General features: G+C 42.5%; 1 protein-coding gene across 1 annotated transcript; it reads left to right on the top strand.

Moving 5' to 3' along the window:
* The first annotated feature begins 19,665 nt into the window (after window positions 1-19,665).
* Window positions 19,666-21,148, top strand: LOC124650405 (protein CANDIDATE G-PROTEIN COUPLED RECEPTOR 7-like). Its single transcript, XM_047189935.1, has one exon. It carries the CDS (start codon window positions 19,766-19,768, stop codon window positions 21,146-21,148), a length of 1,383 nt encoding a protein of 460 aa, XP_047045891.1. The 5' UTR covers window positions 19,666-19,765.
* Window positions 21,149-21,744: the final 596 nt, after the last annotated feature.

The raw sequence follows: 21,744 nt of genomic DNA on the forward strand, positions 1-21,744 counted from the left end.
TTAAATGACTCTTACTTAACTATAACATGACTTGGTATACATTTTCCAATAGGATATCTTCCTTATGGTTGTATCCTCTCTTTGGACTACCATGTGTTGTATACCAACTGTGGTCTACTACCACCCATTATCTTAAACTCCAATGGTGTTCTATTTGTTTGGAATGAAGCAAGATCACTAACTAATTTTACTTAAGAAAGATAGATAAGAAGAATTGACTCAAGTGTGTCAGGATTATTCTCAAGTGAATACCCATCTCAAGTCAAAACAATAGTTGGTTTAGCATAGTTGACTTGGCTAAGACACTTCCTATAGACACTACCAAACCTATAGGTCTCCTTTAAAGGGTTTTAATCCTAGGGTCAAAGCATTTGCTCTGATACCAGCTGTGGTGACCCAGCGTACCACTGCATGGTGTAGTACACAAGTCGTTGACATAACACAAGTGAAACACCGTTCCACTCATATTACATCTCTCGCAGTGGTACAACAGAAACATATGCGAGTCCAAGGTATGTCTATAGAAGGATACACAATCTGTTTACATAAGATCAACACAACCTCCTACTTTACAGTGAGGTAAAACTTCTAATAAAGTTCCAGAAGAACGACTCGTAGTCTATCTTATTGCTAACTCAAGTTTAAGAGCTACTTGGCTTGCTATAGAACTCTATGTACTTAGGTGCTAGGATTAGGGAAAGGTTCCCTTCTATTACTAGTCTAGGTTTCCATTATAGCAGATGCAGAAGTTGACTCCATTGACTTCTTTGATTGGATTCTTCATCTTGTTGCAGTTGACTCCTTTGTCTTCGAGTTCCACGGTAGTTTCTCCCCCTTTGCCTTGATCTAAGAAGGGGGTTCAAATGGGAGGGAATGAGTACGAGCGTACTCAGCAAGTTCATATTAGGAAATATGTTTATCATGCACTAGCTACAGCCATAGACCAGAAAGTCATAGGCCAATGCAAGTTTTCATAAACGTTTCTTCCAAAGGTTTATTTTATTCTGAAAACTATGCCCGTCAGTCTTCACAGGTTGACCAGAACTTCATGGAGTTCCTTTCTGCCGCGTTCGCAGCTCCCTTCCCGGAACAGGGAGTGACAGCCACAATTTGATACACTCTGCAGAGGTGCGTTACTTTTCCCATAAGAGATTCCACCCCTTTTGCCATCCGCAGGGACTTGCCCCCGTTAACACTTCCTTTGGTGTGAGGCCAGGTATGAAAATCCAAGCCCACACCGCCTTCTCCGCGACTGCAAACCCACCCTTTTGTCCAACCGTACACCCCCGGTAGACTTCTCCCGATAATACGGCTTTACTCACGGTGTACTCCGGACAATCCTTCATAGATCGTAGAGCTTATCATCACTAATGGATGGGGATTTAAAAGGATATCCCAACCTATTGCGGCGGTGCCTCCAACACCCCACCGGCTCTACAGATCCGTTGGCGTGCAGAAGGGGAAAGATACGGCTGGCTTCCCCGCAGCCATTATAGATCTCATGGTCAACGCGGTTTGTACGGCGCTAGAATCACCTGGACGACATTGGTAATTAATCCTAGGGTGATATAACCCATGCAATGGAACCTCCACCATATCAACACATACCATGGTTCCATTGCCCACCACATAGTCATATTCATAATTGTAAAATAATACTTTGCTTTTCAATGCATGAGTGATAAGTATAGTACTTTGCATATAGTTTGATACAAATAATCAAATGACATGAGCAAGCGATGAACTTGCCTTTCTTGACTGCAAGATTATGCAGGCAAAAGCTTCGATACGTGATAACTCCAAATGCTGAAATACCATCATCGTCCGGTAAGGACAATGTTTAAAGAACTGGCAAAAATGCTATAATGCATAGTATGAGATGCAATCGTCCCGAGCGTAACCTAACTTCGATGATTTAGGATGTATGAGTTGTAAAGATTTCTTTAGGGTTGGTTGCACTTTTGGAATGGTTCTCAAACAAGGTTCTTATTAGGGTTTGGTTATATTAGCATCATAACCAAGTGATATAAGACATCATAACAATCATACACACAAAGGATTAGTGGTTGCATAACAATACAAGAATAGTTGTCAGTTTTAAGTTCTACAAGACATGGTTGATGATTACTTATCCTATACTTCAAAAGAATAACTTTTGAAGACATGTTGATTAAGAAATATTTAGTATTTCAAAGAAGGATTAGGGCTTCTAAAGTTTGATTGACATTTGTACTTCAAAAGAATAACTTTTGAAGAACAGGTTAAATAAGAATATGAACTACTATACATAGGAGCTATGTAACTCTAGGGTTTACTATTGGTTTCATTTAATTTCACTAATAGGAACTAGTTGGTTCTTAACTTGGAATGGGTTTCTATATAGCAAGTATTGGTAGGTTTATTGCTATGGTTTCTTCTAAGCATCATATCAAAGATGGTTCAATAAGTTAGCTATTAGGGTCTACTATGGTTTCACATTTTCTTCACTAAGTAACCTCTCATGGCTTATAAACTAGATGGTTTATTATTTCTTAAATAGGGTCTAGTTGGATAGGAGCATGTGTTGTGAATTGCTACTCATGGTTGGTACAATGGTAAATCACAAGGGTTCCTATAAATTATGATGGTTGAGGTTGATTCTAATGGTGCTAACATATTAACAAGCTATGGTTTATACCTCTGTGACATTAGTGGATCATAAAGGTTTTAATTAAGAATAGGAGCATGAAATGATAATCTCATGTGAATTGATTCTATGTTGGTGAATCATGACTTGTATTTGTTGGTCACATAATAGGGTTCTCTATGTAAGGGGAAATTCACATGATCACATGTGATAAGCAACTAGGGTTTTAGAGTTAAATTATTTTGGAATGATCACATAAAATAATGGGATCCAGATTCTAACTTATAATAAAACTAGGGTTTATAAATTATGATCCAATACTTAAAGTAATACTTGGTACTAGAACTAATGTGATTAAGTACTTGAAATAGAGTTATTAATAATTTTAACATGCTATTAATTTTTAGAGGGTTCAAGAATTAAAATAATTACTAGTTAGGGTTTAATTAGAATTCATGGTTTCCTAATTATTGTTAGGTTTTAATGTATTTAACTTGTTAACTTAATAATGTTTAAGTAAATAATTGTTGAGCTATCAAAATGATATTGGATTTTACTATTTTCTTGAGTTATTACTATTTAAAGAAAATAAAAATAGGAATTTGCAAATTAGGGTTTATGAATTACCACTAATAATTAAATTAATGCAAATATGGTAAATTAATCTTAACATTTTACTTAGTTACTGAATAGTTAAAATTTAAGTTTGGAACTTAATTATTTATTGAATTCAATTTGCATTTTAAATAAATGAAAAGGCATAATTAAAGAAGTTAAAAATAAATGAATTTTTATTTTGACACACATTTTTGTTTTATATTTTATTTGAATAGAGTTTATTTTTGTGAACATTTTGATATATTATTCATAAGTTTCTGAGTTGATATCAATTTTCTAGAATTTTGCAAAGTCTCAGCAATTTACTGGAATTTGAAATCAAAGAGGAATACTAAATATACCGATTCATTTATACCCGCAGAGACTGACTGGTGGGACCTGCGTGTCCACCTCAGCAGCCACGCGGCAAGGTCCGGTCAACCTTGACCACGGGTTTGACCTCACCGGCGTTTAACCGCCGGCGGCCTGCTGAGGACGACGCCGCCGATTTATGACCTCCCGGGACGCGCGACTAGGATATTCCGACTCCCCTCGAGCTACTGGACACGATGGTGGTGTTGGTTTGGCGAAAAACTCGTCGGAGCATCGCCGGCAACCATGTGCTGCGGCGGCGCACTCCGGTGAAGAATCGAACGCGAGTTACAGAGCATGCGAGGATGATCTAAAGGGCTCAGGAGATGCGCATGCTCACCCTGGTGCTTCCTAGATGGTCGCCGATGTCGATTGGAGACGGAATCGACTTCAACTTCGCCGATTCCGGCGATGTACGACTGAAGAAGATCTTGAAATTGGCCGCACTCAGACCTCCCCTGGATGCTCGGCTTCGCCCAGATGCTCTCCTCGACGATGCACTTCTCCACGTCCATGCGATAGCCTCCGGGGTGGCTTCAGTCGACGGTTAGCCGGAGAACTGGCCGTACATGTGAGTGGTTCCAGTGAGAGATAGAGAGGGCTAGAGAGATAATCGAAGGGCGGCGAAGAACAAGGAGATCACGGCGGTTCTTTAGCTCCTATTTATAGCCTAGGGCGAGGTCCGTATCGGCATTTCACCGGCGGCAATGGCCGGGATGCCTCGCCGACAATGGAGGTCTGCGGGGCGCGAATCTTGGCGAGAAGTGGATGAGACGGACGCGAGAAGATTTGGCGAGGCTCCGAGATGATCTCGGCGTCCGGGATCATCCCTATCCGCAGAGAGGAGGTGGCGGTGGCTCGCCGTCGCCGTGTCGTTCGCGGAGAAGAAGAAGAAAAGAGCGTATCTCTTCGCACGAATTTTGATGCACCCGAAACGGTACGGTGGTCGTGGGTCGATTTGCTTCGTGGGCTGGGCTTCGACTTGGGCTGCTGTGTGGGCTGCTGCGGTCCACCAGGTGAGTTTCTTTCTTTTCTCTTTTTCTTCTTTTCTATTTCTGTTTTTAATTTGATTTGAATTCAAATTTGGTTCTGTTTTGTTTTGCAGCTTCCAAATTATTTGAATATCAAAACAATCTGATAATCATACTCACTGCCTAGTTTGCTTGTGGTAACAAGTATTGAAATATTGATTAGATGGATATTTTGTGAGGTCATTCTAAATTGAAAATATATAGGGTTTATGTGTTTATTTCAATTCTTTTTATTTAGGAACCAAACCTATTTTGAATGATTGGAAATTTATAACCAGTGCATGGTAAACATGTTATTAGGTTTTGTTATAACTTAACAATATTAATTGTTCCATATATTTTATTTATAACTAAATTTTAGAATGAATGGTAATGAAATGGAATTGGTTTATGATTTTATGTGGAGAATGGTTTCTAAGGTTTAAGAATTTGATGATTCTTCACTAATTGAAATATACAATAGGCATGAGTCATGGCGAGGGTTTTACTTATAATCCAAAGTGATACTTGGATTGAAATGCAAAGGTGATCTAGGGTTTTAGTTGTGATCACCCAATTGATACACAACCAAGAATTAGGATATGTACATAAGCTTTGATTATGTTTTATTGGCTAGCTAGGGTTACTCTAGTGTTTGGATAAACAAGGTTTAGGTTTAATGACATTACTCCTCCATACAAGGTATGAGGATTGGTTTGGGGTTAACTACTGGTGATATACTTATTATTTTATGTGATAGATGAGATCTAGTGATCATATGATTTAACTTATCATCTATGTCTACAAGTTATGATCATTATGGAATTGGTTTCCTAAGGTATTGCTATTGGAATAGTGTTCTCACCACCTCCAAGATCAAATATTGACTTGAACAACTAGAATTAATACTTTTCTAATAGTCTTGTATGAACATGGCTATGGTTAGTATTATAACTTCTCTCACTTCTCGATGTCCTGGAATATCCTAAGGTCCTACTCAAGAGATGATGATATGATCCTCTAAATATATGGTTTGCCTAGGAATTCTACCTTGGTATCTTTTGTAGCTTGTTCTTCAGGAAATCTGATAAACCTGCATCTTGTGGTATGCCTCCACCTCCTAGCTTCTTCATCTTGATCCTAGCTAATTCATATGGAGTGGCTCTATGTGTTTGTTCACATTGTTGGAGATATGCCCAAGAGGCAATAATAAAAGTGGTTATTATATATCTTTATGTTTATGATAAAAGTTTATATATCATGCTATAATTGTATTAACCGAAACATTGATACATGTGTGTTATGTAAACAACAATGAGTCCCTAGTAAGCCTCTTGTATAACTAGCTTGTTGATTAATAGATGATCATCGTTTCATGATCATGAACATTGGATGTTATTAATAACAAGGTTATGTCATTATGTGAATGATATAATGGACACACCCAATTAAGCGTAGCATAAGATCACGTCATTAAGTTTTTTGCTATAAGCTTTCGATACATAGTTACCTAGTCCTTATGACCATGAGATCATGTAAATCACTTATACCGGAAAGGTACTTTGATTACATCAAACGCCATCTGCGTAAATGGGTGGTTATAAAGGTGGGATTAAGTATCCGGAAAGTATGAGTTGAGGCATATGGATCAACGGTGGGATTTGTCCATCCCGATGACGGATAGATATACTCCGGGCCCTCTCGGTGGAATGTCGTCTAATAGCTTGCAAGCATATGAATGGTTCATAAGAGACCACATACCACGGTACGAGTAAAGAGTACTTGTCATGAGACGAGGTTGAACGAGGTATAGAGATACCGATGATCAAACCTCGGACAAGTAAAATATCGCGTGACAAAGGGAATTGGTATCGTATGTGAATGGTTCATTCGATCACTAAAGTCATCGTTGAATATGTGGGAGCCATTATGGATCTCCGAGATCCCGCTATTGGTTATTGGTCGGAGAGAAGTCTCAACCATGTCTACATAGTTCGCGAACCGTAGGGTGACACACTTAAGGTTTGATGTCGTTTAAGTAGATATGGAATATGGAATGGAGTTCGAAGTTTTGTTCGGAGTCTCGGATGGGATCCAGGACATCACGAGGAGTTCCGGAATGGTCCGGAGAATAAGATTCATATATAGGAAGTCACTTTCCAAGTTTGGAAATGATCCGGTGAATTTATGGAAGGTGGTTTCTAGAATTATCCGGAAATAAATCACTATGGAAGGAGGAGTCCCGGAGTGACTCCACAAACCCTAACCAGCCAACCAAGTGGGAGGGTGGAGTCCATGGTGGACTCCACCTCCTTGGCCGGCCAAGAAAAGGGGAAAGGGGAGAGTCCCTGTCCCTCTAGGTTTCGTCCATAAGGCGGTTTTTACGTTGGGGTCTTATTCGAAGACTTTGGGCAAACCCTTGGGGTTCCACCTATATAATGAGGAGGAGAGGGAGGGGGCAGCCCATGGCTTGGCCGCACCACCCCTGCCCCCTTGAGGCCGGCGCCCATGGCACCCCCTCTCCCCAAACCCTAGCCTCCCCTCCTCCACATACAAACTCCCGCGGCGCATAGGCGAAGCCTCGCCGGAGGTCTCCACCACCACCGCCACCACGCCGTCGTGCTGCCGGGATTCCGAGGAGGATCTACTACTTCCGCTGCCCGCTGGAACGGGGAGAAGGATGTCGTCATCAACACCGAACGTGTGACCGAGTACGGAGGTGCTGCCCGATCGTGGCACCGTGATCAAGATCTTCTACGCGCTTTTGCAAGCGGCAAGTGATCGTCTACCGCAGCAATAAGAGCCTGCTCTTATAGGCTTTGGAAATCTTCAAGGGTGAGTCTTGATCATCCCCTCGTTGCTCCCGTCTTCAAGATTGCATCTTGGCTTGGATTGCGTTCTCGCGGTAGGATTTTTTTTGTTTTCTATGCAACGTATCCCTACAGTGGTATCAGAGCCGTGTCTATGCATAGATGGTTGCACGAGTAGAACACAATTGTTTTGTGGGCGTTGATACTTTGTTGTCTTTAGTTCGAGTACTTTGCATCTTTGTGGCATGGTGGGATGAAGCGGCTCGGGCTAACTTTACATGACCGCGTTCATGAGACTTGCTCCACGTTCGACATGCAACTTGTATTGCATAAGTGGCTTTGCGGGTGTCTGTCTCTCCCACCATAGTGAAGATTCAATTTACTCTTTCTATTGACAACACTAGTATCACCGTTGTGGTTCATGTTCGTAGGTAGATTAGATCTTACTCGAAAACCCTAAACCACGTAAAATATGCAAACCAAATTAGAGGCGTCTAACTTGTTTTTGCAGGGTTTGGTGATATGATATGGCCATGATGTGATGATGAATATGTATGAGATGATCATTATTGTATTGTGGCAACCGGCAGGAGCCTTATGGTTGTCTTTAAATTTCATGTTGAGTAGTATTTCAAAGTAGTTGTAATAGTTGCTACATGAGGTGAACAATCATGAAGACGGCGCCATGGACCTTGACGCTACGCCGACGATGATGGAGATCATGCCCGTTGATGATGGAGATCATGTCCGTGCTTTGGAGATGAAGATCGAAGGCGCAAAGACTAAAGGGCCATATCATATCACATATGAATTGCATGTGATGTTAATCCTTTATGCATCTTATTTTGCTTAGATCGCGACGGTAGCATTATAAGATGATCCCTCACATTAATATCAAGATAATAAAGTGTTCTCCCCTCGTATGCACCGTTGCCAAAGTTCGTCGTTTCAAAGCATCTCGTGATGATCGGATGTGATAGATTCAACGTTCATATACAACGGGTGTAAGCCATGTTGCACACGCGGAATACTTGGGTTTGGTTGACGAGCCTAGCATGTACAGACATGGCCTCGGGACAACGGAAACCGAAAGGTTGAACACGAGTCATATGGATGATATGATCAACATGTTGATGTTCACCATTGAAGCTACATCATCTCACGTGATGATCGGTTTTGGTATAGTGGATTTGGATCGTGTACCACTTAACAACTATGAGGGATGTTGTATTAAGTGGGAGTTCATTAGTAATTAGATTAAAACATGAACTAATTATCATAAACATAGTCCGAGTAGTATTTTGAATTAATTTTGTAGTATTGGCATCCGTTTTCTACCATGCGCTAGTCTTGTTATTGAGATAGAAATATCTGTTAAAATCTGACAAGAAACTTTACGGATTGGTACCGTATTGTTAAAGAATCAAGAATTGATTAAGTCCTATTGCAAACTTTTAGTAAACCTCACATTGTTGATTCAAAGAGCTATGGTTTCAATTAGTACCTAAAGTTATCTTGTCTCCGTGAAACTTGAAGTTCAAATCTGTTTGAAAAGTAAGGAGCTGAAAATTTAGTTTTCGAAATAATCAAGGTATGAGATATATGTGATATCTAAGACCTTATTGCAAGATGATAGAATATAAATTTGGTGAGACTACATAAACTCATAAGTTTTATGGGAATGTATGAAGGTTGAAGACGCCAGGCGTCACAATCCTCCAACTATTGGGGCACTAATAATATTCGCATATCCATGAAGTTATCGTCCTTAGTATGCACCGTTGCTAAGACTCGTCGTTTCGAAGCATCACGTGATGATCGGGTGTGATAGATTCTACGTGTGCCTACAACGGGTGCAAGCCAGATTTGCACATGCGAATACCAAGGTTAAAACTTTACGAGCCTAACATGTACAGACATGGTCTCGGAAAGTCGTCATGATATAATGGATAAAATTATGAGTGAAATTGTTCATCATATTACAAAGTTACTAATAGTGAAATCTGAAACACTTGTCATATGATGATCAACTTCAAAGTAAGAACCTCAAGGTTATTGGTATTTGACCAACAAACCTAGAAGTTATTGAAGGTGAAGTATTTTCTGAATAATGAGGAAAGCTAAAAGAGAAACTACAAAAGATATTTTGGCGGAAAGAAAAAGACTAGAAAGTCTAGCTCAGGTGTATATACATGATATACATGTTATGGTTGTATTCCTAGTTTGGTCACACAATAAAATTCTTTGGTATTAGTACCATATTGGTTGGTATGAAATGTCATACAAAACAACGCAATACAAGAATACAATGGCCTAAGTAATCGACAAGGAATATGATAGGAATGCACTTCTGGAACAAAAATAAAGTGTTATTATGTTCGTCGTTGGCATCCTATCTAGCCCTTAGAATTTATAATAAAGAACTTAATAATTGTTATTTTGCTCTGGTCAAATGAAAACAATGAGTTGTTCAAATTATGACATTACTCCATGTACGATGGATAAGTTATTATAAATCTTAATGGTGAAACACACATACATAATACTGACGCTAAAATGCCATAAGGCAAATGATTTGAATTCCACTTATTTGTGGAACCGCAATTTAGGTCATATTAGAAAGGAACGCATGAAGGAACTCCATGCAAATGGATTTTTGGAGTCATTCGATTTTTGAATCGTTTGGCGCTTGCAAATCTTTTCTAAAGAGAATGACTGAAATACCGTTCATAGGCCAAGAGTTGAACGGGAAACTAACTTAGTGGAAAAATACATGATGATGTATGTGGTTCACTGGGCATAGGTTATGCGGGAGATTCTTCTACTTCATGAAAACTTCCAACAATGAATTGAGTATATATATGTGGATATATTCGATAAGGAAGAAGTTTGAAACATTTGAATGGATTCAAATAAATTTCAGCATGAGGTGGAAATCATCGTAATAGAAAAGTCAAATATCTATGATTGGATCATAGTGGAAATATTTGAATTACAAGTTTTAGCGAACATCTAAGAGAGTTATGAAATTGTTCTACAACTCACATTTCTTGGAGTACCATAGTGATGATGGAGTATCCGAGAGATGTATCCAAACCTTGTTGGGTCAATGATGAGATAAAATATTGATACTATTATATTTTTGTGGATTATGCTTTAGTGACTACCGCTTTTACACTAAATAGAGCATCATCATGATCCGTTGAAATGACACCATACGAGTTATGGCATGGGTATGAACCCTAATAGTCCTTTCTTAAATTTTGGAATGCATAGCATAAAGTAAATAAGTTTACAACCAAAATCGGATGAATGTCTTTGTTGGTTATCCCACAGAATTGATTGGGAATTCTTTCCACTATGGAGACAAAGACAAAAGTGTTTGTCGATGTTTCTTACTAATTTCCAAGAAATTGTTTTTAGCGAAGTATTTGAGTGGGAGGACAATAAAACTTGATAAGGTTTATGAACCTGAGCATAATGATCAGAGTAGCGCAGCATCGGAATTGGTTCCGGAAGCGGCCACGACAATCATGGCTCCCATGTCTACAAAATGTTATAGTCATGGAGATTGAAGTACTTATTGAACCTTGTAGGTATGGTTTACTTTGTGATCAAATAAATGATTTGTGAACAAAGGATTGTTTTTGAACAATGATAAACCAAGTACATACAAAGAAGTTATGATGGGCCCTGACTCCGTTAAAATGGCTATACGCCATGAAATCCAAGATAGATGAATACTTTTTGAAAGTAAACGGATCTATAAAATTGATGGACTTGGATGGAATATCCTTGAATAAGCTCGACTTGTCGAAAAGTTGTTTACGACAAAGTTCAAAGAGTTGAATACGATAAGATTAGATCTTCCGTAGCAATGTTTATAGTCTATGTGGATTATTCTAGTAATCGCTACATATTTCTTTCATGAGATATGATAGTAGGATGGCAAAATACATTACTTAACAGAAGTGTGTATTAAAGGTGTATACAAGATACAACCAATTGTTTTGCTAGTCTGTGGAATACTAGATAGGTAAACGAACTTCAATTGGATGAAGTGAGTATCACGGAGTTGGAATCTTCACCGGATGAAATAGTCAAAGAGTTTTTGATTTCATCAGAAACGATGAAGAGGCTTGCATTTGCAAGAAATTAAGTGGGAGCGCTGAGACATATTTATAATACTTTATGTAGATACATATAGTTGGTTATAAATGATGTAATTATATACTTGATTATAAAAGGTTTCATTGAGAATTAACTTCAATGAAAGGATATGGACTGAAACATATTTAGTGTCAAGATCTATGAAGATAGATTGAAACACATAATAAGTTTAAGTCAAAGTACATAGAAAGGATATTGAAGTAGTTCAATATAGAAATATTAAGAAAATGTTCTTGTCATGTGAAGTTTTAACAAAACTTGAGTGTATCTGACACTCAATGAGTAAAAACACATGAGTGATTTAGATCACAATTAATATGTACACAATCAGATATCCTGTGCTCTAAAATGTTAGGAGCATATACCAGAATGATTCATGTGATGATCATTGGACAAACAGTAAGAATATCCCTGTGTACTTTAGAAGAACCAAGGATATATAAATAGTTTTCTATGGAGAAATGACAAACAAATCGCTGTAAGGTGTTGCACCGATATTGGTTTTGTCACATATAAAAATAAAATTTCAATCTCAAAATTAGGCTAAGTGTTGTTTAAAAGGTAGCACAATGCTAGATTTAGAAGAGTTCTAAATATTGTGACGGATTCTACAAACGAAGGCAGAATATGTCATTGTTTTGACAATGACTGAGGATGTTAAGTCAAGAGGTTCTTTGAGAACTTGGTGTAGTTCCAATAGTGTCAGAACTTCGAAGCTATATTGTGTATGACAATATTAGTGACATATTTCAGACCGCGGAATTAAGGTTCCACCAGAAGACCAAACATATTTAATGCCGACTCATTTGGAAAATGAGTGATACGTGAAGACGCAAATGAATTACAAAATACATACGTTTTTGAGTGTGTCAGAACCGTTGACTAAAGCTCTCCCTAGGGCAAATTATGACCAACACCAGAATGCCATGGGTGTTAAGTACCTTACAATGTAATCTAGATTATTGACTCTAGTGCAAGTGGGAGACTGTTGGAGATATGCCCAAGAGGCAATAATAAAAGTGGTTATTATATATCTTTATGTTTATGATAAAAGTTTATATATCATGCTATAATTGTATTAACCGAAACATTGATACATGTGTGTTATGTAAACAACAATGAGTCCCTAGTAAGCCTCTTGTATAACTAGCTTGTTGATTAATAGATGATCATCGTTTCATGATCATGAACATTGGATGTTATTAATAACAAGGTTATGTCATTATGTGAATGATATAATGGACACACCCAATTAAGCGTAGCATAAGATCACGTCATTAAGTTTTTTGCTATAAGCTTTCGATACATAGTTACCTAGTCCTTATGACCATGAGATCATGTAAATCACTTATACCGGAAAGGTACTTTGATTACATCAAACGCCACTCGCGTAAATGGGTGGTTATAAAGGTGGGATTAAGTATCCGGAAAGTATGAGTTGAGGCATATGGATCAACGAGTGGGATTTGTCCATCCCGATGAAGGATAGATATACTCAGGGCCCTCTCGGTGGAATGTCGTCTAATAGCTTGCAAGCATATGAATGGTTCATAAGAGACCACATACCACGGTACGAGTAAAGAGTACTTGTCATGAGACGAGGTTGAACGAGGTATAGAGATACCGATGATCAAACCTCGGACAAGTAAAATATCGCGTGACAAAGGGAATTGGTATCGTATGTGAATGGTTCATTCGATCACTAAAGTCATCGTTGAATATGTGGGAGCCATTATGGATCTCCGGATCCCGCTATTGGTTATTGGTCGGAGAGAAGTCTCAACCATGTCTACATAGTTCGCGAACCGTAGGGTGACACACTTAAGGTTTGATGTCGTTTAAGTAGATATGGAATATGGAATGGAGTTCGAAGTTTTGTTCGGAGTCTCGGATGGGATCCAGGACATCACGAGGAGTTCCGGAATGGTCCGGAGAATAAGATTCATATATAGGAAGTCACTTTCCAAGTTTGGAAATGATCCGGTGAATTTATGGAAGGTGGTTTCTAGAATTATCCGGAAATAAATCACTATGGAAGGAGGAGTCCCGGAGTGACTCCACAAACCCTAACCAGCCAACCAAGTGGGAGGGTGGAGTCCATGGTGGACTCCACCTCCTTGGCCGGCCAAGAAAAGGGGAAAGGGGAGAGTCCCTGTCCCTCTAGGTTTCGTCCATAAGGCAGTTTTTCTGTTGGGGTCTTATTCGAAGACTTTGGGCAAACCCTTGGGGTTCCACCTATATAATGAGGAGGAGAGGGAGGGGGCAGCCCATGGCTTGGCCGCACCACCCCTGCCCCCTCTAGGCCGGCGCCCATGGCACCCCCTCTCCCCAAACCCTAGCCTCCCCTCCTCCACATACAAACTCCCGCAGCGCATAGGCGAAGCCCTGCCGGAGTTCTCCACCACCACCGCCACCACGCCGTCGTGCTTCCGGGATTCCGAGGAGGATCTACTACTTCCGCTGCCCGCTGGAACGGGGAGAAGGATGTCGTCATCAACACCGAACGTGTGACCGAGTACGGAGGTGCTGCCCGATCGTGGCACCGTGATCAAGATCTTCTACGCACTTTTGCAAGCGGCAAGTGATCGTCTACCGCAGCAATAAGAGCCTACTCTTATAGGCTTTGGAAATCTTCAAGGGTGAGTCTTGATCATCCCCTCGTTGCTCCCGTCTTCTAGATTGCATCTTGGCTTGGATTGCGTTCTCGCGGTAGGAAATTTTTTGTTTTCTATGCAACGTATCCCTACACACATGTATCATGCTACAAGATGTGCAAAGGGATGAAGGGTGTGGCTCTATTTATAGGCTTGGGCAAGCTCTAGTATCATGACACATAGGTGGTGACTCTTGTGTTGGTTAGATGAGTATGGTGCTTGGTTGTCATGCCCTCATCCATAGCAATCCTTGGAGCATGAGGTGGCATAGCTTGGAAAGCAAGTCATGTAGATATTTTCATCCTATGTGGCAAGATCATTATCCTCTCATATGATTTATTTTTGGATAGCCAAGTGGCATTTGCTACTAAATATCTTGTGGATGGTTTTATTATTGTGGATGAGTCATCATACCATCTTTGATTGGATTTACATTATAATATTGGTCAAAAGGTTAATGTTGAGGGTTATTTCTCAAGTTTGGATAGTTGGTGTTTGAATTCACCAAGGCATGATCATATGAGTTTCAAAATACTCATAGTTAGTTTTATTCAAATAGTTTGAACTATAATTCGTAATGTAAATGGATTTAGTTTTATGATATTCCATACACTTAATAAGTTATGATTTAAATAAGAATGTGTGGCATTTATGCACTTTAGACCCTGTGGTTTACCTTATTTGGTAATAAGTTTAGAAGTGAATTAAATTACACACAAAGGCAGTTGCTAACTTTTAAGTGTTAATAAGTTAGGGTTTGATTCTTAAAGAATGTGTTGTTGTAAATATAATTCCATTTGATCTAATCCATAGATCAAATCATCTCTACCCAAAACAAGGTTTTAGCAAAGATCACGAGTGAAGTTTATAGCGCTTGACTTGATGATCTACTTCAATTCCAGCAAGTCAAGTGAAACTTCGATTCATCGTGGTAAGTTTTATTTGAAAGCGCGAAAATCCCCCGGATTTTCTATGCATGAATGCAATGCACACTTTAGTGTTCTCTCCTTTTGTTGCCTCTAAACCTGGGATATTACAGCGGCTGGTGGTGTTCAACAAGCCACATGCATATGAGTGGGCATACGCCAGAACAGCGCCTCCTCCGTGCACTTGTGGTTGAGGTCAGGCATCCCCGCGCCAATACGGTAGTAGGTACCATATGACTCCCATTCCACCTGCAGCATACAACTGTTTCAGAATTTACAACATGCCAGTAGAATCAATGAAAACTAGGATTGCAAAAGAGTGATCGGTTACCTGCTCAGCGGTAAGAGTGTCCAACTCCGCAGTGTACTGCATGTACATGATCTTTGGATCGCTCGTCATCTCCGAGACATTGTCCCAAAGGTATGCCCAAGTCGGCTCCCGATCAGGGTTGTCCGGGTGATGAGGCCAATGCCTCTCGGTGAGTATCCTAGGCCGCCCAACTGATATGCGGTCCCAGCTCCATACGGAAAGTAGGAGCAAGCATCCACCAATACCGCCGCTCCCAGTCCTGCTCCCAGTCCTGCGACAAGCTTCGTCCAACTGCGTACATAAGACATTTGGTTACTACTTTGTCTACCACACTACTATAGGAAAATAGTACATAGAACAAATCATCACCTGCCGATAGAGGTAGGCAAGTGCCGCTGTTCCCCAACTCCACCGGTGGTCCAACACCGTAAGCGCCTTCAGCCAACACCAATGGGCCAGCTTCCCCGTCGTCGGAAAGAGAGTCTTCGAAATCATGTACCATAAGTACACGCGGGCGTACGTCCTCCGAGTGTCCTCGTTGGCCCCGTCCGGGCATTGTGCAAAGTTAGTCTTGATCCAAGAGAAAGACGCGCCGGCGGGAACTCTCTCCATTGGATTTGCTGGCGCCGGAGGAGCCCTGCCAATAAGGTCCTCCATCTGTCCGCGCCACCCATCAGAAGCTGTGTTCATACACAGTGGCTCGCCCTGAATAGGTAGTCCAAGGATCATGGAAACATCCTGGAGAGTAGGGGCCATCTCGCCGGCCCTCAAATGGAAGGTGTGCGTCTCCGGCCTCCACCGGTCGACAAGAGCGGTGAGTGTCGCGGCGTTCATGTTCGGCCCTCCACGGCTTACAAGGGATATGAACGGGAGAAGACCGGTAGGCTGGATGAACTCCGTGTACCTCTCGTCATACGGTATATCCACCGTGCCATGGTAACGAATCTTCAAAGGGTGAAGATCCGTTGTCCTCTCCGTCATATGAACAGCCCGGTGTTCTCTGTCATACTCTTGATCTAGGAGCCACACCATCCTACATGTTTACACAACCATATTATGAGTCATTCCACTAACAAAAATGAGCAACACATACATGAGAATATATCTAACTTTCGAATCACCTATACATCACACATACATGAGAATTCATATCCAAATACATCACACATATGAATTTCATAAGACATACCATTCCTAGGCACATAATAGACATATGTAAGACAATAGAATGCATTTGCTAAGATCCAATTTTGCCTTTCACCACATACATACATAAGGTTCCATACATACACACATACATTCATATCTAGGGTTCCAACAAATATTTGGTTCAAATATGAGTTATTCCATCAAAAATAATAGGCATATGTAACAAATTTGAATGCATTTGCTAGGCAAATATTAGACATTTCAACACATACATACATAGGGGTTTCAACACATACATGTAAAATTTCATATCTAGGGTTCCAACAAATATTTGGTTCAAACACATATACTACAATGTAGATTCCACCAACATTAATTTCCATATCAATGGTTCATATCCAAATCTACCAACATAAGTTTCCATGTCTAGGGTTCATACCCAAATCTACCAAATCCACCAACACTAGTGGATGAATCGGAGGGAATCGAAGGGGAATACGTTGAGGAATGGAGGAGGAAGGACTTGGCCGGATAGATCTGACGAATCCTTGGTCGATTTGGTGGGGGGGGCGAAGGGGAGGCGGGCGGCGGCGGCGGTTGGGGAGGAGAAAGAGAGAAGAAGAGAGAAGAACTGGCTGGGTCGGGCTGGGCGCGGGCGCGGGCGCCACACTTAAGTGGACGTGTGGCGCCCGTGGCATCGGCGCCACACATGCATGTGTGGCGCCCGTGGCATCGGCGCCACAAGTAGAGGCTCGCCAAAACGGCTAAGTCCCAGACGTCCGGAGCCCCTGAATGTTTTCGACCGAAAACTTGATATAAGTTGGCATGTGTGGCGCCGATGGGAGGGGCGCCACACATGCTGCCACGTCGGATGGGTGCACCAGCTCAGCGTCGCGGGCGCCACGTCGGCTGGGTGTGTGGCGCCGGCAGGAGGGACGCCACACTGGCATGTGTGGTGCCGATGTGTGGGGCGCCACACAAAAGGGTTAGATAGGTGAAATAGTTTCGCCGGAGGGTCAGTCTGTGCTTTTCTTTCACTTTTAGATTATTTTCGTGCAAATCGCCCCTGGCAGTGGCAACCAGCATCCGGTCCATCCTTCCAAGTCCATCTGCTCAGCGCGCCGCCCATAAATTCGGCCGGCAACACGATCAATTAAGATTCCACTGTACAGTCTTCGTCTGCTGCTTAATTACCCAACACGGTGGATGTCCTACCAATATTCAGAGGGGGCAGACATTGCGTCGGTGTTTATCTAGCTAACTCCGCCAGCTGATCATTTCTGGTAAGGAGTATCAGATGTCGGTGAATGGACAAGGCATCGTGAGGCTGCCTGTGTGTCGGCTCAGTTTGATTCGGATGCATCAGACGGATATCACAGCAAGGCCTGGGAAAATCGCAGCACCCGGATATCAGCCCAGTAGCGCGGCCCAGTTAGCCTGATCCCAATTGTAATGTGCATTCTCTTTTGAAGAGAAGTGTACTATACCTGCTAATAGAAAGCACGGCGTTAGTTCCTGCTTGAACCAAAGATTAATAATAATAGTATTAACATTAAACCCATATTTTCTACAAATGGTCAATTTTACAAGTAGGATTCATCTTCTTCTTTTTTAAGGAGCAAATTAGTCTTGTACATTCCTCTGTAGAGGTTGGTTGGGTTACTGGTACTATTACCAATCATATGAAATTTACCGTAGACTACTCCATTTGCAATTCCTGTTGAATATAAATACATTGTCTAGTCTCTTTTCATCAGCTTGAACTTTTGGTTGAATTGCCTAGTGCAACAATCTTTCATACTATCAAAGCTCAAGAGCTCTCAAGTTCAAGAATCTGCTCGCGCGGTATTAAAAACAAAAGAAAAAATTCTATGGCCTCCACCGAACCCACGCTAAAGACTAAAATAGCCTAGACGTGAGGGAGAGTGTTGAATATAATTACACTGCCTAGTCTCTTTCCATCAGTTAGGACTTTTGATTTAATTGGCTAGTGCAGAAATCTTTCAATTTCAAATGTGACTTTCTTTGCTTCTACGAAAGCTACGTCGGAAAGGTTGTTGCATTTTCAATGTGGTAGTACAATTAAAGAACTTTTCGTGCATACCCGTGTTTTTTTCGGTTTGAATGCATGCAATAGCAAGATTTTGAAATTTCCTTGCTTGGCCAAGAATTTGGGCTTCATCATGACCCAGTCCAAGTGGCCTAGCCCGATCTTCGACAAGATGCATATTTTGCAGGCTCAAAGCCTGGCCGGCCCAATCGTTGGCCCCAAAAGTTAGGCCCCAGCCTAGATCGACGTGCAAAATTGGCCTGCCCAGCCTAGGTTTTTCGGGCCGAGCTAGGATACCCATTTTCTTTTGGAACCCCACAAAACAAAGAGGTTACAACACGGGAAAGAATGACGCAACCCTTCACTTAATGTCAGAACAAAACATTTCCTGAAATGTTTCTACATTTTTTCTTAGTTTCACAATTTTTATTTTTGCGGAAGCAAATCAATCATTAGTATTTTCTCAAGCAAATGATTCAAAGAGGTCGTAAGGCTACAATATGATGTTTAAAATAAAGGGATGTGGGTGTGTGTGTGTGCGCGCGCGCGTGCGCGCGCGCGATTGAGAGAAAAATGTTTTGAATACTCCCTCCATTCATTAAATGATGTTTTAGATTTATCTACATTTGAATGTACCTTAGTGTTTACATATATTTAAAATTAGATAAATCTAGGACATCTTTTTATACGTAGAGGTAATAGTATAATTGCTTGTACAGTACAATTGTTGATGACCTATTTATAATTTTTATTAATTTTAATTTTAGAGCTGTGTGTACCACATGATTATTAATAAATCAGCAAAATGTTAAACTTATGATTTATATCACGATTGATGGATCTCAAAATGATGCAAAACAAGGGGGATTGATCGTGAGCGGTGGCAAAAAGAAAACGTGTGTCCCGTTAAGTCTTTTCCCAGTGTGACCGAAGTGTACAAAACGAGCAAAACATCGCCATCCCACCGCCTGCTACTAGTGCCCAAGTCAACCTCTACCCAACTCTCCGTCTCACCACATAAGAAAACGCCGCTAGCTCCGCTCCAACCACGCCCACGCGCACGCCGACACACTCCCACGCATTTCGAACGGATGCCAGATCTCGCCATGGCCACCGCCGGAGCTCGCCTCCTGCTGCTCCTCGCCGTCGCGGCAGCCCTCTCCCTCCCCGCCGCCGCGGAGATCAGGTCGGAGTCCTTCCACGAGGACCCGCGCCACACCATCCTTTTCGAGAAGTTCGGCTTCTCCAAGACCGGCGCGGTCCGGATCATCCTCTCCGGCGCCGCCGTCTCCTCCTCCTTCGCGCGGGCCGACCCCAAGCAGATCGGCTTCTTCCTCCTCGCCGACGAGTCCCTCCTGGAGGCCGTCGCCGAGTCGCGGGACCGGGCGGAAAAGAAGCCCAAGGAGCCGGAGGACCCCAGCGGCGCCGACGAGCCGGACCTCTCCGGGTGCGTGCTCTCCAGCCCCTACGTCAAGACCCTCTTCACCTTCCACGACATGGAGGGCGGCCACTACAACAAGTCCTTCCCCGTCACCCACCCCGACGAGTACAGCCTCTACTTCGCCAACTGCGCGCCGCAGTCGCTCGTCTCCATGGCCGTCCGCACCGAGATGTACAACGCCAGACCCGACGGCTCCAAGGACTACCTCCCCGTCGGCCAGGCGCCCGTGCCGGCCATCTACGGCTTCGCCGCCTTCTGCTACGCCGCCTTCCTCGCCGCCTGGCTCTACCTCACACTCTCCCGCGACCGCGTCTCGGCAAACCAAATCCACCACCTCATGTCCGCGCTCCTCGTCGCGCGCCTGCTCTACTGCCTCTCCGCCGCCGAGGACCAGCACTACATCCGCGTCACCGGCACGCCGCACGGCTGGGACGTCGCCTTCTACCTCTTCCAGCTCGTCAAGGGCGTCATCCTCTTCGCCGTCATCGTGCTCGTCGGCACCGGCTGGTCCTTCCTCAGGCCATTCCTGCAGGACCGGGAGAAGAAGGTGCTCATGGTCGTCATCCCGCTGCAGGTCATCGCCAACATCGCCGCCGCCGTCATAGGCGAGACCGGCCCCTTCTGGCAGGGGTGGGTCACCTGGAACCAGATCCTGATGCTCGTCGACGTCGCCTGCTGCTGCGCGGTCCTCTTCCCGGTCGTCTGGTCCATGCGGGCGCTCCGGGAGACGTCCAAGACCGATGGCAAGGCGGCGCGCAACCTGTCCAAGCTCACCCTGTTCCGGCAGTTCTACACCGTAGTGATTGGGTACCTCTACTTCACTAGGATCGTCGTCTACATGCTCAGCACCATTGCCAGCTACCAGTACCGATGGGTGAGCGTCTTTTCCGAGGAGGTGGCCGCCATGGCCTTCTACCTGTTCATGTTCTACACGTTCAGGCCAGCGGAGAGGAGCCACTACTTTTCACTCCACGACGATGACGAGGAAGAAGCTGCGGAGATGGTGCTCCGGGAAGAGGAATTCGAGTTGTGATGTTTTGCAACGATGCCTTCGACACAATTGCTCCCCTGCCCCCCTGTTTATTTTGATCTTCCCTCGGCTCTGTAAAATCTAGCATGCTGCTTATACAAATCTCAGGTATAGCACACCATCTTGTATGTATGTACTGCAGGGATGTAGTAAGATTTACTACTTGTTCCTGTTTTCGTGTAGTTTCAAATTTTGCTGATGAGACGCAGGATACTTAACGGGATACATGCAAAGAGGTTCTTGCTTGAATTGAAGTGCATATATAGAGATTTAGCTGAGCAATGTTGAGGCCAAGTTTGAAATTTGGTGCATTTTCCTTCTGTCTAGTCATTTCATTCTGCCAGTTTGACTTTGGGTGATCATTCTGTTAGTTTGTTACACCACCCGATGTTGATGCTCTACTTATATGTTTTGCCCCTGATTGGTAGTATTTGGAGTCACACCATTGCATTTCCCCCACTGCCTTAAAACATCTTCTGAACACCTGTGGTGCTGTTTGCAAATTCTGCATTTCTAAAATTTCTTTTGGCTGGGCACTTTCATAGTCATAATGGGACCATGGTCAAATACTAATTGTGGAGAGGAAGCTGTGGATGTGG

This window comes from Lolium rigidum, chromosome 4 (genome assembly GCF_022539505.1).
Source record: "Lolium rigidum isolate FL_2022 chromosome 4, APGP_CSIRO_Lrig_0.1, whole genome shotgun sequence".
Classification (NCBI taxonomy): Eukaryota; Viridiplantae; Streptophyta; class Magnoliopsida; order Poales; family Poaceae; genus Lolium; species Lolium rigidum.

Excerpts from the sequence above, each read along its gene's own strand:
- LOC124650405 (XM_047189935.1), top strand. The coding sequence starts at position 19,766 with ATGCCAGATCTCGCCATGGCCACCGCCGGAGCTCGCCTCCTGCTGCTC.